This window comes from Patella vulgata, chromosome 4 (assembly GCF_932274485.2).
Source record: "Patella vulgata chromosome 4, xgPatVulg1.2, whole genome shotgun sequence".
Classification (NCBI taxonomy): domain Eukaryota; kingdom Metazoa; phylum Mollusca; class Gastropoda; family Patellidae; genus Patella; species Patella vulgata.
In genome coordinates, this window is record NC_065882.2 from 11,117,526 (window position 1) to 11,134,975 (window position 17,450).

Below are 17,450 nucleotides of genomic sequence, written 5' to 3' on the forward strand. Positions count from 1 at the left end.
TTAAAGACAACATCGTCTTGGATATGCAATGAATTCTCCTCCGATTTCGCACTCGTTGCTAGGTAGCGCATCAGCCAAGTCACTTGACACAAACATGACTTCTCTTAATAGATTTTTTTATACTATTTATAGCAGGGGTGTTCTCTCGTGAAAACCATGTTTTGAAAAGGATTTGAAGCAAGAGTTTCATAGATTAATTAGTTTGAATGTGTTTTTGGTCTAAATATGTCATCAAATCACTCAGTTTGTACGCGGGAAGGTATCTTTAACAAAATATGTGGAATTGTAATTGTTAAAACAACTAGATGTACATATCTAGCACTTCCCGATTTAGATGAAAAGACCCATACCCACAAGTGAATTATTAAAATAAAATTGAACCATGTGTTAGTCCCGAAATGACCTAGTTTGTGTCGAGTGGACGTTAAACCCCTATTTAAAAAAAAGAAAAAAAAAGTTGTTTGTCACTTATAAAAGAGCAAATCCAGTGCTTGAATAATCAGGCGCTGATTTCCATCAGCTAACTCTCCCCGCGAGTGGAGTTGAGAGAAAGAAATGTTATTTTTTGTATTGGAACGTAGACTGCTATGACATAAAACGTATATCAAAGCTATTTTTGTTTGTGTACATGTAGACGGTACACCTTTGTTTTGGGTAGCCATATTTAAACGCATTTTCTTATCCTGTGACTTTCAAGAGTACATTGTAACCTTGTGGGTTTTCTCTGGGTCCTCCAGTTTCCCCCCACTGCTAAAGACCCCTTCACACCAGCGAATTATTGAAATAAAATTAAACCATATGTTAGTCCCGAAATGACCTAGTTTGTGTCCAGTGGACGTTAAACTCTCTCTCTCAAGAGTACATTGTACTTTCTAATTCATACTGTTATCAAATTCAGTAAATCGGTTGATAAATAGGGTCTGAAATGAAATGAAATGAATTGGGGTTTAACATATTACTTTTCTGCCCCGACTGGACTAATGAAGACGAGCAACACTATGCAGTATGCATAGCAGCTCTATGGCTTGCTCTTTTGTCTGATTCCTACTGCCACTGGATTATTTTTTTTAACGCGCACGCAAATTTAATTTGTCAATAGGAACTTGGTTTTCCATTCCATCAGAACTAGACAGCTGTTAAATCTTCCCAGGCCCTCCGGATTATGGTCTGTATTCATGCTATTCAGGGTCTGTATTCGTGTTATGATCCTTTTTCAGTTAATAAGTGGAGATTTTTCGAAAAAGTTCCGTCTGTTCAGAATATCAGACATGTAACATCTTTTATATGGATTTATCTTAATTGTGAGTTATTCGAGTTGAATCGATCCACTTTACAAACTAATATACAACCAGTATAGTATAAATAGACCTACCGTATAATTTTTGCTAATTCCGCGAAATAATTTATTTTTTAACATATATATATATATATATATTATTGAGGTATTCTATATGATTTTTGTACAATCATTAGATAGTATGTATTTGGTAGTATTTACATAGCATTGGGTGATATTGTGTAGTAATGGCACTAATGGGTAAACCGTCCAGATGGTATGTGACGAATACCTGACAACTCATCCCAATAAAAGACAACTCATCCCAGATCAGACAACTCATCCCAATAAAAGACAACTCATCCCAATAAAAGACAACTCATCCCAAGTTAGAAGACAGCTCATCCCAAGTCAAAAGACAACTCATCCCAACTTTAAAAAACCCAATCATTCCAAGTTACAAATAAATACCGCAACAAATATTGATTTTTTTTTTTATTTATTAAATTAATCAGTAATATAAAAATTTATTATAACAACAATTTATATAAGAATTTATTAAATCAACAATTTATAAAAATAATAATGTTAAATTATTTATTACATCAACAATTTATTAAATAATACATTTTATTATTTATTACATCAACAATTTATTAAATAATACATTTTATTATATCATGATCAACTAATACATTTTTATAAATATGTTTTTTCTTCTGTCAGTATGTCGTTCAGTAGGTTAGCCATTTAGTAAGTTTGTCCTTCAGTTAGGTCCATAAATTCCCCCACATCTCTTTAGTATCTGGTTGGTACTAATAGTCTGGTCTGTGTATGAATGCCACAGTTGAAATAATTTGAATTGCGTTGTTCTTGTCTGTTTTTGCTGGTGCCTTCGTAATTTCCCATCTGATACCATCTTAATTTGGGTTATTATCCAGTTGTCCAAAATGTATTCCAATATTGTTGAATTTAATACAATATTGTTGAATTTAATACAATATTGTTGAATTTAATACAATATTGTTGAATTTAAAAAAATAACATTAAAGTCTTACCAGTATTACAAGTTCTGTGCTGCCATCGTTCACATCCGTCGCACTGAACAGCCTCCGGTCTTGGGCAAACAACTGACTCACAAACTATACAGCTATCAGACATTTTGAAAAATGATACTGAAATACTACTACTCAGTTTAGTTAATCGATGTTTTGTTAATTAATTTTCTTTGAAGTGCTTCATGATGAAAAAATAAAACAAAACACAACTACCAATCTGTTAAAACAACAAAGTACTAAAACAGTAATACAAACAGTAATCATCAGTTTATTACAACAACAATATCAATTTGATTAAAACAACAATATCAATTTTATTAAAGGCTCAATACCACTCTTGTTGTAACTGAATAATATGTCCCAATCTTTATTCTGGTCAACAAATTGTACTATTTTACAATATTCCAATTAATTGGTGATACAAATTTCATCTTAACACACCTAATTTAAAAAATTGGAAAAATTCAACTAAATGATTTGAAAAGCCTAACGTAAAGCTTTTCAAATGTGACTTGGATTTAAAAATATTTTCAAACCCTCTGGACAAGTAAAATATGATGTAATGGATAATTTACACTACCGGTAGGACACTTAAACATCTAGTACTTAGAATAAGGCTCTTATTTATTTTCTGGAGCTGTCAAGCCAGTAAGAGTGTTATTGTCCCTTTAAGATAACAAATCAGATTGGTTTTGGTCTGAGTGGTCTTCAAAGAAAGCAATTGTATTAAAAGAGGCACTTAAATTTGTTGGGATGAATTGTCTTATAACGGTTCATTCCCATATCGCCGACTCACCGAGTTTTAGGGGAAAAATTTTGGTCGACGTTATGGGAATGAGCGGCCAAGAACAATAGACCCAAGCTGAAGGATAAACCTCATTAAGTAGGTAATTTTGGGAGCATTTATTTTTTTTTTAATTTATAACAATCTTTAACACATAACATGACACAATTTTAAATTTTTGCACGCATCAAGTGTCCAACATAGTCCAAAAATTCTAATAAATTCAGTCTTCCTTGTTCATATCTATGCTTGGAATCTTCAATCTTCCTGTTGATATCGGTGTATTTTTTCTTTTTGGGTGGTTGTCGCTGGTCACTTGCATACTGCAGTAACTGAATTTCAATCGTCTTTTGCTCTTCTTGCAAAAATGCCATCACTTCAAAAATATTAGGATGAGCTTTTCCAGCACTGCCATATCACTGAGTCGTTATTCTTTCTCTTATTCACTCTACACTTAAAACCACCAACACAAAGGTACCTGCCACCTTTTGCTGTAGGAATAAACTTAGATTGTAACTGTGCATTAGCCATCGTAAAGAAATCAATATGAAATGTCATGGAATGATTTACGTGTTTATACTTATTGAGAAATAATCACAATGAACTGAATTTCGATCACCTGTCAGTTTCATGTTGAACTGCTGCCTATTATTTTATTAATTAATGAGTGAGTTGAATTCACAAAATTCAAGTTCATGTAATTTAAGTGAACTATATTCATTTTATTAATTAGTGAGTGAGTCGACTTCTGATCAAAATCAATTTCAGTGAACTATATTAATAATGACTGGTCCCTGCCTCATTAACGCTTTTAATCCGTTTTAATTCCATCAAAGGGTGCCGCGGTCGACTTTCCAAAACTCGGTGAGTCGGCGATATGGGAAGACCCCCTTATAACTTGTCTTATAACTCTACCCATGTTTTAAAGTTGGGATGAGTAGTCTTTTATATTGGGATGAGTTGTCTTTTATATTGGGATGAGTTGTCTTTTATTGGGATGAGTTGTCTTTAGATTAAGTTATCTGTATACCTATGTGACGTACCGGAAATGATCTAATAGTTTAAAAAAGTAACTCTTTCTTCTTGTCCGGTTTCTGCAAGACACTGTTGTCCAAAGAAGTTTTCAGGTCAGTCAGTTTATAAAGCACAAATATTTGATGCTGTGGCCACTCTTCCTTTGTTGAATTGCCCGGATGCGGTATCTATTTTTGTTTTATTGCGCTTGAAATTGTTAGTGTGATTTAATGGTCGAGAGCGAGACATAAAAGAGAGAGAGAGTAGACCGGTCGCCTCTCCAACCTCGTGTGTTTTCTCTGAGTCCTCCGGTTTTCTCCAACTGCTAAAGACCCCTACTCGCAAGCGAATTATTGAAATAAAATTGAACCATATGTTAGTTTCGAAATGACCTAGTTTGTGTCCAGTGGACGTTACCTCTCCCCCTCTCTCTCTCTCTCTCTCTCTCACTCATTGATATGCTCAGTAAATATATATTTTGATTACTGTTTCATGGACCCATTGTTATGCTCAAGAGTAAGAGATATAACAATAAGGGGGGTAGCCTAAGCCTGTTCCCCAATCCTATTAACTATTTGATGCCCCACTGAGAGGATACTTGTTCATAACAGTTATCACTGAATAATATATTCCCAAAATAAAATCCTCTAGCAAAACACTGTCAAGACTGTGTACACTATCTAAAAGTATTTATTCAATGATGCATTTTGGACGGCTTCCCTTTATCAGTTTTTAGAAACATGAATATTTTACCAACAAAATATTTAATAAAACTAATGTACAATAATTATAGGGTGCCCCACCATAAATAAATATCTCACATTTAATGGCGTGGTCCCCCCCCCCCCCCTGGTCAGTGATGCAGAACGGAGGGCCTGACAAGGACAACTGTCTAGTCGTTTGGATGGAACGAGAAACCAAGGTCCCGTTTACACATTGGCGTGCGCGTAAAAGAACCCTTGACAGTTGGAATTCGATATAAGAGTAGGCCCTCATAGCCTACTGTATGGCGTATGCCCATCTTCATTAGCCCAGTTCAGAGCAGAACAGTAGGACGTTGAACCCCATTTCATTTCACTTTCTCACATTTATACTATAGTCACTAAATAAACACTTGTGATGTATATTACAAGTTATAACCATTTAAACATCAATAAAAAACAGACTGGAAATGTTTGTAAGACCCTATAACATCCTGGCATTTTTGTGTGCAAAATAGGTTACATGCCCTTGGTTTGAAATTAGACCGGCTTAACCAGTCTAACAACCGTTCCCATCTGATTGAAAGGTTGAGATAATCAAGACTATTTTCCAAAAAACATTACAGATAGCTAGATCAATAAATCATATTTAGAAACAGGCAGTTAGGCAACTCAACAATTGTTTTGAGAACCTTGTAAAAACAAAAGGAAAGTGCTGCTTGTATGCTTTTCTTGCCAAACAATGCAACAGAGCTTCAGAGATATTTATTTTACTAAACCAAAAGGTGTAGCCCCTAATGCATAATGGAATAGTTAATATTAAAAGCAAATTAAAAAATAAAACAAATGTAATTTTCTAAAGCGACTGTAACTGCCAAAAAGCTAAATATTGTTGTTATTTAGAATCGTTAACAATAGATATTTTTACTGCTTTAAAGATGGCAATTTATAGCCTCATAGAATACTGTGCAGAATATTGTTCCTTGTTTATGTTGCCATTGCTGTTTGCAATCCTACTTTTACTTTCAACCCAATCGTTGAAGAGCAACAATACATGTAGGTGACACTATGAACGGATAAGACGCTGGCTAGCTATCCTGGAGGTTGGGTGTAATGGCCGAGAAAGTTGATCCCGATTTTCCGTCGTGGTTCCCACTTGTCAGTGATGCAAGGCGGAGGGCCTGACAAGGACAGCTGTCTAGTCATTCGGATGGTACGGAAAACCAAGGTCCTGTGTACACATTGGCGTTCACGTAAAAGATCGCTTGACAGTTGGAATTTGATATCAGAGTAGGCTGGAGTGCCGCTGTCCAGGCAAAATTTCCCTCATAGCACACTGTATGGCATATGCCCGTCTTCATTAGTCCAGATCGGAGCAGAACAGTAGGAAGTTAAAGTCCATTTCATTTCATTTTGGTATCCGTACTATTTAAAGAAGTCTAGGCGGATTTAGGTTGACTTATGACGGCCGTAACTACTGCACCGAATTTTACACTGGATATTTTTTTTTCAAGTTTTTACATACCTACCATATATATTTTATGAATAATAGTGAATACTCAATAGAACAACATCTGCCCACGACCCAGTAACGATAACTTGCAGTATTTTAAAAATAGCCATTGTGGAATTTTAAAAAAAAAAGAAAAAAAGATGGCTACTATACTTTTATTTTGCAATTTTATATATTACAGGAAACTAATGATATTATAAATTTTATATATTACAGGAAACTAATGATGTTATAACTTTTATATATTGCTGAAAACTAATGTCATGATGTTATAACTTTTATATATTACAGAAATTAATCTTGAGGTATATTCTGAAGCAACACAGAAGAATAAATGTAGATACCAAAGACATTTTTTAAGAATCATACAAAATAAAATAAAAATTCATAAGGAGAAAAACCTTATAAATGCGATGTTTGTAGTAAATCGTTGTCATCCACAGACACAGAATTGTCATCCACAGACACAGAATTGTCAGCTACAGACACACATGGGAACTCGTACAGGAAAAAAACCTTTTAGATGTGATGTTTGTAGTAAATCATTTGCTCACTTTAGTAGTCAACAGAGACATATGAGAATTCATACGGGAGAACAACCTTACAGTTGTGATGTTTGTAGTAAATCATTTAACGTCGATAGTCATCTACAGACACACATGAGAATTCATACTGGTGAAAAACCTTATAAGTGTGATGTTTGTAGTAAATCATTTACCAATAAAAATGATCTACATAGACACATCAGATCTCATACGGGTGAAAAACCTTACAGTTGTGATGTTTGTGGTAAATCATTTACTGTCAGTGGTCATCTACAGATACATATGAGAATTCATACCGGAGCTAAGCCTTATAAATGTGCTGTTTGTAGTAAATCATTTACTAACAGCAGTAGTGTACAGAGACATATCAGAACTCATACGGGCGAAAAACCTTACAGTTGTGATGTTTGTAGGAAATCATTTTCTGACAGTGGTCATCTTCAGATACACATTAGAACGCATACCGGGGAAAAGCCATTTAGATGTGATGTTTGCAGGAAATCATTTTCTCAGATTAGTAGTCAACAGAGACATATGAGAATTCATACTGGTGAAAGGCCTTATAAATGCGATGTTTGTATTATATCATTTACCAATAATAACGATCTACATAGACACATCAGATCTCATACTGGCGAAAAACCCTACAGTTGTAATGTTTGTAGTAAATCATTTACCAATAATAGTAATCTACAGAGACATATCAGAATACATACTGGCGAAAAACCTTACAGTTGTGATGTTTGTGGTAAATCATTTACTGTCAATAGTCATCTACAGACACATATGAGAATTCATACCGGTGAGAAGCCTTATAAATGTGATGTTTGTAGTAAATCGTTCACCGATAGCAGTAGTCTACAGCGACATATCAGAACTCATAGTGGCGAAAAACCCTTCAGTTGTGATGTTTGTTGTAAATCATTTACTCTTAGCCTAAGTTTACAGAGACACATGTCAATGCATACTGGTGAAAGGCCATTTAAATGTGATGTTTGTAGTAAATCATTTACTCGTAGATATATTTTACAGAGACATCAGAGATGGCATACTCGAGAAAAAAAACTCACAGAGGGATAGGAGCGCTTGAACGGAATCTGAAATTGAAGGAGGAAAACAACAGAATATATCATGCCAGCTTGTAGATCCTGACAAGTTCTGCTATTTGGCGATCCTCTCTTCCCATCCCCACATTTAATTTATAGTAAGCGACGATACGGACAGGGTGTCGGTAACCTTACAATATCGAAGTCTTCCCCGATTGTTGGAAATTTGCACATATCAAACCAATTTTTAGATCATACTAATAACGTTATATATATATGCACCAGTCGGGGTTTCGACAAAATGATTGTGCTGGTTACCAACTCACTGATATGTATAACCATGTTTCTTCCTTTTGAGACAAAGGGCATTAGGTAAAAGCTATATTTTTTGATATAAAGGGCATTTGATAGGGTATGGCATCATGGCTTGATACACAAACTAAACTCCCTTGGAAATAGAAATGGTGTTTTAGATCTCCTCAAAAGTTATTTATCCAGTAGAAAGCAATCAGTTATTATTAATAATGGTTCTGCAGCTTTTAAAATATATATTTTGGCATACCCCAGGGGTCCGTACTGGGACCGCTCCTTTTTCTATTTTTTATTAATGATATTACAACTGAAGTTAGCTTCCGATTAAGATTATTCGCAGATGATACCTCGTTATATTTGGTCATAGATAATCCCCCTGACACCCTTAATACTTTGAATAATGATCAAAAAAAAATTCATGATTGGTCAGAAAAGTGGAAGGTCGAATTCAACCCAGACAAAACTATCAGTCTTGTATTTAGAAGAAAAAAACAACCCAACTTCGCTTGTTGCTTCTTTTGACGATATCCCATTATATGATGCAAATACTCATAAACATTTAGGTGTTATTTTTAACAAACACTGTAAATTGGACAATCACATGGATTTTTTAATTAGTAAAACCTCAATCATGGTCAACTGCCTGAGAGGTTTAAAATAAGACTATCAAGTAAATCATTAAATATTTTGTATAATTCTTTTATTTTTTCCATATTTGATTATGCTGATATAGTCTGGAATAACACACTGTAACCTGGATATCATTTAAGCTTGTGTATTTAGCACTAATTTCTTTAACATTCGTTTAATATCAAATCTTTGTTTAAAAATTCATAAAAATCATCTAATTTGTATGTGTGTCCAGTTTGAAGCTGACTGATTAGTATTAATAATAAGTGTTCAATTTACAAGTATTTAATTTCCTGACAATTTTTGTTTATATTTTAACAGTGATCGAGAAAATAAATGTTTGTAGATTGGACACTCATTATCAAAATTAATCAGCTTTAAACTGGACACAAGTACAAATTAGATGATTTTAAATATATTTACGAATATTCCAACAAGGATTTGATATTGAATGAATGTGAAAGAAATAAGGACCAAATACACAAGATTAATAGTGATACTACCAAAATAAATTCACAAAAGTTTAAAAAAAAAACAACTCCACCTAGATAACTGGCCTGCTCCTTGGAACCTCCCATACTACACTTTACACCGAATCTGGCTGTGATCTTGATCTTAAAACCACTGAACACTTTTTACTCTACTATCCAAACTACACACTCCAGCGAAATTATACCATTCATTTATTACCGATGTATTTTAGGAATATTACTTGCCTACCGGTACTCTATGGTAATGCCGAACTATCTCCTGTGGTCAACTGTTTACAAATATGTTAAATATACAAAACGTTTTACTCCTTAAAATACATAAAATACTGTAATTAGTCTTTGTCTATATCATATATTATTGAAATTGTATATTTATTATACGCCCAGAAGCAAGCCAATTAATATAAGCCTACTTGGCTTGCTTTTGTACTCTATTTTTTATGCCTTTATATTGTATAATATTCTCGAAATAAATACTGTTTAAACCAAGACAAGCAAGGTGTAACTGCATCCTTTAGACCGCTCAATCATGCAAGTCTCTAGTCTCATGCATGTCTTAGTATATAGCAACACAAACTTTGTAATATTGATGCTGATGAATATAACAGCTCCCCTTCCCATTTATTATAGCCCCCCTCCACCCTCCCTTATTAGATTATTATAGCAGCCCAACCCCACCTCCTTTATTATTGCCGGGGGGGGGTGGGGGGGGTGGATGGCTGAATGGTTAGCGTGCGTGTACTGTATCATAAAGTCTGTCATTGAGTCGACTGGCGTGGTTTCGAATCCCCGGTTGTACGTGGCAAGGAGTAGGGACGCCTGTCCAACCTCCGGGGTTTTCTCCGGGTCCTCTGGTTTCCTCCCACTGCTAAAGACCCCTAAGCGCAAGCGAATTATGTAAATAAAATTAAACCATATGTTAGTCCCGAAATGACCTAGTTTGTGTCGAGTGGACTTAAACCCCATTTCTCTCTCTCTCTGTCTCTCTCTCTTATTATTGCCCCCTCTCCCACCTGTTATACGCCCACATTTTCATGTGGACATATATTGTCGTTGCCCCTGTCTGTCCCGTAAAAGGTCAGTTTGTTTCGATATTGGCATGTATCAGATCGTAACTTTATGGATTATGGCACCTGATTGTACAAAGAATCATGTTTTTAGCTTTTGGACACTCTAGAGATCACATTTTATATCCGATTTGATGAAACTTGAAATACATGTTTATAACCTAACGATCTCGGTGCCATAATTACGCATATCAGACCGTAACTGCTTGGATTATGGCCCCTGATTGAATAAAAAATCATGATTTTAGCCTGTGGACCCTCTAGTGGTCATAATTTTTATCTGATTTTAAAACTTGTTTAGATATATTACCGTTACACCTCCATGATGATGATTGAGGTCACAATTTTTATCTGATTTTGATGAAACTTAAAATATATGATTATTCATTATTACGACCCGTCATTTCTACTATTATGGTAGTCCCCACGCCACTTTATTATAGACACCCTCCATTTTTATACGCCCACATGGAAATGTGGTCGTATATTGCCGTCGCCCCCGTCAGTCCGTCCGTTAGTCGGTTCTTCCTTCCGACGTCCACAATTTTTTGTGAACACTCTACAGACTACATTTATTTTATCATCTGATTGTTTTGAAATTGATATTGTTGTTTGCATTATTGAGATGAAGAATCCTATTTAATTTCAATAACTTCCGTTAATTTCTTCTTGAGTTATGGCCCTTGTTTCACTTTGTTGCACCTTGTGAACGCTCTAACAACAAAAGTTATCAACCGATCTGTATGAAATTTATATGCATCATTTAAATTAATAAAACAAAGACGCCTATTGAATTTCAGCAATTGCCGTTAATTACATCTAGAGTGATGGCCCTTGTTTCACATTGTTGAATCTTGTGAACGCTCAAATGACAACAGTTATCATCCAATCTGTTTGAAATTGATTTGCATCATTTAAATTAGTGAAACGAAGAAGCCTATTGAATTTCAGCAATTTCCGTTAATTACGCCGTGAGTAATAGCCCTTGTTTCACTTTGTTGTACCTTGTGAATGCTCTAACGACAAAAGTTATTATTCGATCTGTATGAAATTTATATGCATCATTTGAATTAGTAAAACAAAGAAGCCTATTGAATTTCAGCAATGTTAATTAACGACAAAAGTTATTATTCGATCTGTATGAAATTTATATGCATCATTTGAATTAGTAAAACAAAGAAGCCTATTGAATTTCAGCAATTTCCGTTAATTACATCTAGAGTGATGGCCCTTGTTTCACATTGTTGAATCTTGTGAACGCTCTTATGACAACAGTTACCATCCGATCTGTTTGAAATTGATATGCATCATTTAAATTAGTGAAAAGAAGAAGCTTATTGAATTTCAGCAATTTCCTTTAATTACGCAGTGAGTTACGGCTCGTGTTTCACTTTGTTGTACCTTGTGAATGCTCTAACGACAAAAGTTATTATCCGATCTGTATGAAATTTATATGTATCGTTTGGATTAGTAAAACGAACAAGCCTATTGAGTTTCAGCAAATTTCCGTTAATTACATCTAGAGTTATGGCCCTTGTATAACTTTGTTGAATCTTGTGAATGCTTGAACGACAAAAGTTATCACCTAATCTGTATGAAATTCATATGCATCATTTAAATTAGTGAAATGAAGAAGTCTATTGAATGTCAGCAATTTCCGTTAATTACTTTTAGAGTTATGGACCTTATTTTACTTATTTGAACCTTGTGAACGTTCGAATGACAAAAGTTATCATCCGATCTGTATGAAATTTATATGCATTATTTGAATTAGTAAACAAAAAGGCCGGTCAATTTCAACAATTTCAGTAGATTACTTCCAGAGTTATGGCCCGTGTTTTAGTTTTTAGAACCTTGTGAACCCTCAAACGACGAAAATTATGTCATCTGTATGAAATTGCCTATTAAATTCCCCTAATTACCTACAAAAGAATACATATGCGACAACCTTTGTCGACTGCTCGGACGATTTAGCTGCTGTGGGCCTATCATTATTATTATAGAAGCCCCCCCCCCCCCGACTCTCCACCCTTTATAGTATAGCCCTTCTACCCATTTTGATTATTATAGCAGATCCCCCCCCCCCCCCCAAATTTCTATTATTATAGCAAGCCCACCCATCTATAATAGCAACCTCCATTTTATTATAGCAGCCAGCCTCCCCCTTTATTATACACACATATACACATTTTTCTTATTATAGCAGCCCGAACCCCTGTATGATTTATTGGGCCTCACATATATAAATTATTAATCGCATTCATTCACATGTCAAGCCTGCAATCTACTCTTTAGTTAATCAGATGTTTTTGATTTTCAATGGATTGAAACAAGATCAGCATATGTTGATTACTCTCATTAAAGCAATTATTCGGTGGGTTCACGTTCGGCGGGTCTACATCTCATATCAATATACAGCCAAATCTCTGTTCTACCGGAAATAGACATTATAGCAAAGAAGAATAAGAATCAAGAAAGGCTGATAACACGAATGGTTTATTTTGGTTCAATTTCACTTCAACTAATCCACCCAGTGTGATACCAACTACACATACACCTTGCTATTCACTTCAACAACTAATAAACTTTGCTATTAAAACAATGGTGAGTTTATTTTTAGAGAAATATGTTTTATATTCATTACGGTATTCATCTGGTATATTATAATAAGTTGTTGCAAATGTGACGGATCATAAAGGCTAGAAAATGACATTATAGTAGTAGATTCGTAATTTCACACGAGAATTCTACTTAGGGTTTTAGTTAAATTAAGTTAAATTAACCAATCTACTTGCAAGCTTGAAATTATTTCTTTATTGTCCAATTTCCAATTTACTTTATTCTATTCTTAGTTACATTGATTGTGTAATCATAATACATCCTAAACTTAGGCATGCAGTATAATCATAATATCATCGCCATATGTCACGTATGAAGGGAAATAGAGTATTGTCTTGTATATTATCGTAGATATTGAATTATTAAATTGTTCAAATGAACCAAGTTAACCAGGTAATTCTATGAAAAGTTTCCCGAAATTTTTGCGCGAGAGTATAGCGTGCATGCGAATTATGACTTGCACCTCCTGACAAGGTCTGTTTTATGTTGAAAATTGATACCAAACAGTTGTCTGTTCATAAAGCTTTCAGCTGATCCAACAAATCGAGTTTTTGTATCTTGACAGTAAATTATTGTTCAGTTCTTTTACAGACAGGTTGGAATCTTTTGAGTCTCTAGGTAGTAGTTCCAGGAAAGAAATTAAGGCATTAGGAAACATATTTCGGCACAATTTTTATGAGTTCCGTATACTGCTAATACAGTCATAGGCGTACAGACTCGGTGAATGTTGGGGGGGCAGAACCTGACGTGCCCGAAAAAATTCGGGTTACAGACGTCTAATAAAATACTAATTTTACTTTTCTTTTAATTGAATAGGAATCTGTACTGAATTGATTATTCATGTCCTCATTTCAGGCATCAAACCAGTCATAAATGAATAACCACAACATGTATTCCGTGTTCAGCTCTGAGCTTATTCTCAGTACACTCGCCCTGCACGTTCAGGATCTAATTTTGGGCTAGGAAGCTGTGGTGACTCAGTGAGTAAAGGGCTGGCTCACTAACAGTTCATACAGATTTTGCGACGTGGTTCCCTTTCATCAGTGTTGCAGGACGAAGGACCTGGGAAGAGACACTATCTAGTCACTCAGATAGGATGAAAAAAAACTCCAAGAACCTTTGACTTTTGGAATTCAATTGCTGTCCTGGCATAATTTTGCTTTTGGCACTCTGCATGGTGTATGCCCGTCTTCATTTTCCCAGTTTTATCAGAACCTTAGAACATTATACCCTGTTTCATTTTATTTGATATGATCAATAGAAGAAATATTTGAGTTTAAGTTATGGCTTACATCAACAAGTTGAGAAAATTAATATAACATCCTTAGACATGATGTAGACCCAGAATAGTAGGATGTTAAACCCCATTTCTTTCATAAATGAATGGAGCAAATTAGTAGGAAGAATCCCACAAAAAGAGAGAGAGGGAGAGGGGGTTTAACATCGCCTAGATAAGAGTTCACAATAAAGTGGGGGACCCCTCGGGACTACATCTTATCGTTAATGCCATCCGGTGCGAATGTTCTTAAAGTGTGAATCCATTTGAATTCATTGGCTTTCCTTATGGCATCGTTTTTGCCGTTATCTGGGTCAGTCTTAAAAAGCTCTATAATTTTAATCATAACATTTCTACTCGTATGTCTATCTAAGTTGAAGTGCAGTGCGGCCGGCTTTGGCCTGTTGTGTCTAATATCTGCATTGTGTTCCTTTATTCGTTTTGAAAAGACACGTTTGCTTTCACCTAGATACGTATTGTTTTTTGGAGGAGCATGTTAATAGGTAGACTATATTTCTACTTAAAACAATTATAGCCCTCGATATTTTAGGAAACTATAAACTTGGAGATCAAAAGGGTTAGGAGCCTTGAGTCAATGCAAATTAGCATAATCATGACGGCAAATTCTTAGCCGAATATCTTTGCACACTTTTCGGAATAATCGACATGGTGCCAAAGATCGACTCTGGTCCATCTGTGACATCACATGTGCTCCAGTGCCCACCGACACTATATATAGAGGGCCACCGCACATCCTCATTTAAGCCTGAAGTGTTCGAATAAGAACGAAACTAGTAGCTGAGAGAAATCTGGGAAGGCTGTTCACCTATTTACAGATTTTTTACATCGCATAGATAAGGCAGGAGCATATGTTTTTTTTGTTTCGGGGTCAAAATTCACTTGTTCCACGGGGTTTACACTACAACTCAGGTATCATTTAATTGTGTTGTTTTGGCAGGAGTTTAGTTTCATAACTTTTATTCATGTATATTACAATAACTAATGATGTTATGAATTTTATATATATTACAGGAAACTAAAGATGTTGTGAATTTTATATATATTACAGGAAACTAATAATGTTATAACTTTTATATATATTACAGGAAACTAATGATGTTAAAACCCTTCATCAATGTGTTGTATGTGATGAGATTTTTCAACAATATAATGATTTAGAAAGACACAATAAAATACACATTAAAGCAAAGAAAACTGGTGATTTAGATGTATTTTGTAATGTTAAATATGAGAAAACTGATGATGTAGATAAATATTGTCACGTTCATTTTAAAGAAGAGAAAACTGATGATGTAGATAAAAATTGTCATATTATAGAAGAGAAAACTGATGATATAGATAAATATTGTCATGTTAAAGAAGAGAAAACTGAAGATATTGAAACTGTTTATCAGTGTAATTTGTGTGATAACGAATTTAGATCAGAAACTGATTTAGAAAAACACTGTGAAATACACATTAAAGAAGAGGAGTCTGTTTTACAACATGGTAAACTTTGGGAGGCAAGATTTAGTTCTATAGAAAAAAAACATTTTAAATGTGATGTTTGTAGTAAATCATTTTCTGAATATCGTTCTTTACAGAGACACATGAGACGTCATACTAGTGAAAAACCTTACAGTTGTGGTGTTTGTGGTAAATCATTTATTGACACTAATCATCTACAAACACACATGAGAACCCATACCGGCGAGAAACCTTATAAATGTGATCTTTGTAGTAAATCATTCTCTGAATATGGAACTTTACAGAGACACACAAGAATTCATACTGGTGAAAGACCTTACAGATGTGATGTTTGTAGTAAATCATTCACTGACTGTAGTCATCTACAGACACACCTGAGAAGTCATACCGGTGAGAAACCTTATAAATGTGGTGTTTGTAGTAAATCATTTACTGTTGGTAGTCATCTGAAGAAACATTTGAGAATTCATACTGGTGAAAAGCCTTTTAATTGTGATGTTTGTAGTAAATCATTCACTCAAAATGAACATCTAAGCAAGCACATGAGGATTCATTCAGGAGTGAAACTGTTCAAATGTGATTTTTGTAGTAAAGCATTCTCCGAATCTTATACGTTGCAAACACACATGAGAATTCATACCGGTGAAAAGCCGTATAAGTGTGATATTTGTAGTAAATCATTCACTCAAAATAGTAGTCTACAGAGACACATGAGAACACATCCTAGAGGAAAAAACACAGGGCTCTAATACAAATACTTATTTTCCTGCAGCAGAACATTTAAAGGGATTACCAGAATAAATTATAATTATCACTTAAATTGTGCGAGTAGAGAATTAATAAAAACAAATTATACATAGACTTTTTTTATTTTTCTTGCATTCTTGTAGCAATATTGTGGCTGTAACAATATGGTGACCATTACTAATTTATGATTCTAAATTCATAATAAAAAAATATAGCAAGTAATGCAGTTGTCAATAACATGTTTCATGGTCATTAACATGTTTCATGGTCATTTACATGGTTAATGGTCATTTACTTGTTTCATGCTCATTAACATGTTCCTTGGTCATTTACATGTTTCATGCTCATTAACATGTTTCATGCTCATTAGCATGTTTCATGCTCATTTACATGGTTAATGGTCATTTACTTGTTTCATGCTCATTAACATGTTCCTTGGTCATTTACATATTTCATGCTCATTAACATGTTTCATGCTCATTAACATGTTTCATGCTCATTAATCTTAAGCAACACAGTATCCCCAGTGATCTCATTCTGTTCTACTGAACTAACCCCTGGGTTAATCTAGGGGGAGGGGAGGGGGGGGGGCACGATTTCAAATTATCTGGCCTTGATGATTGTGCTATTTTTATCAACCAATACCATAAATCGTCAATTGCAAAGGAGGTTGACAAAGGAAAGTAACTCTCTCATCGGGTAAAAGTAAGCAAATCGCAAAGTCTTCCCTTCAAGACACAAGATTATGAATTAGCCAGAAAGTAGTCTAAATGGGAGACGTCCAAGTATAAGTTCAATAATAATAAACATAACAAAATGAAACATTTCAGACAAAGAATGAATAGTAATAATAATAACAAAAGTCAAACATATAGATGTTATA

General features: G+C 34.5%; 2 protein-coding genes across 2 annotated transcripts; both read left to right on the top strand.

Moving 5' to 3' along the window:
• The first annotated feature begins 4,108 nt into the window (after positions 1-4,108).
• Positions 4,109-9,864, top strand: LOC126819525 (zinc finger protein 431). The gene is made up of 2 exons (XM_050547654.1): positions 4,109-4,245; positions 6,638-9,864. The coding sequence occupies exon 2, from the start codon at positions 6,760-6,762 to the stop codon at positions 7,969-7,971; it is 1,212 nt and encodes a 403-aa protein (XP_050403611.1). The 5' UTR covers positions 4,109-4,245; positions 6,638-6,759; the 3' UTR covers positions 7,972-9,864.
• A 3,031-nt stretch (positions 9,865-12,895) lies between these two features.
• On the top strand, positions 12,896-16,748 carry LOC126819531 (zinc finger protein 239). Its single transcript, XM_050547662.2, has 2 exons — positions 12,896-13,041; positions 15,439-16,748. Exons 1-2 carry the CDS (start codon positions 13,039-13,041, stop codon positions 16,567-16,569), a joined length of 1,134 nt encoding a protein of 377 aa, XP_050403619.1. The 5' UTR covers positions 12,896-13,038; the 3' UTR covers positions 16,570-16,748.
• Positions 16,749-17,450: the final 702 nt, after the last annotated feature.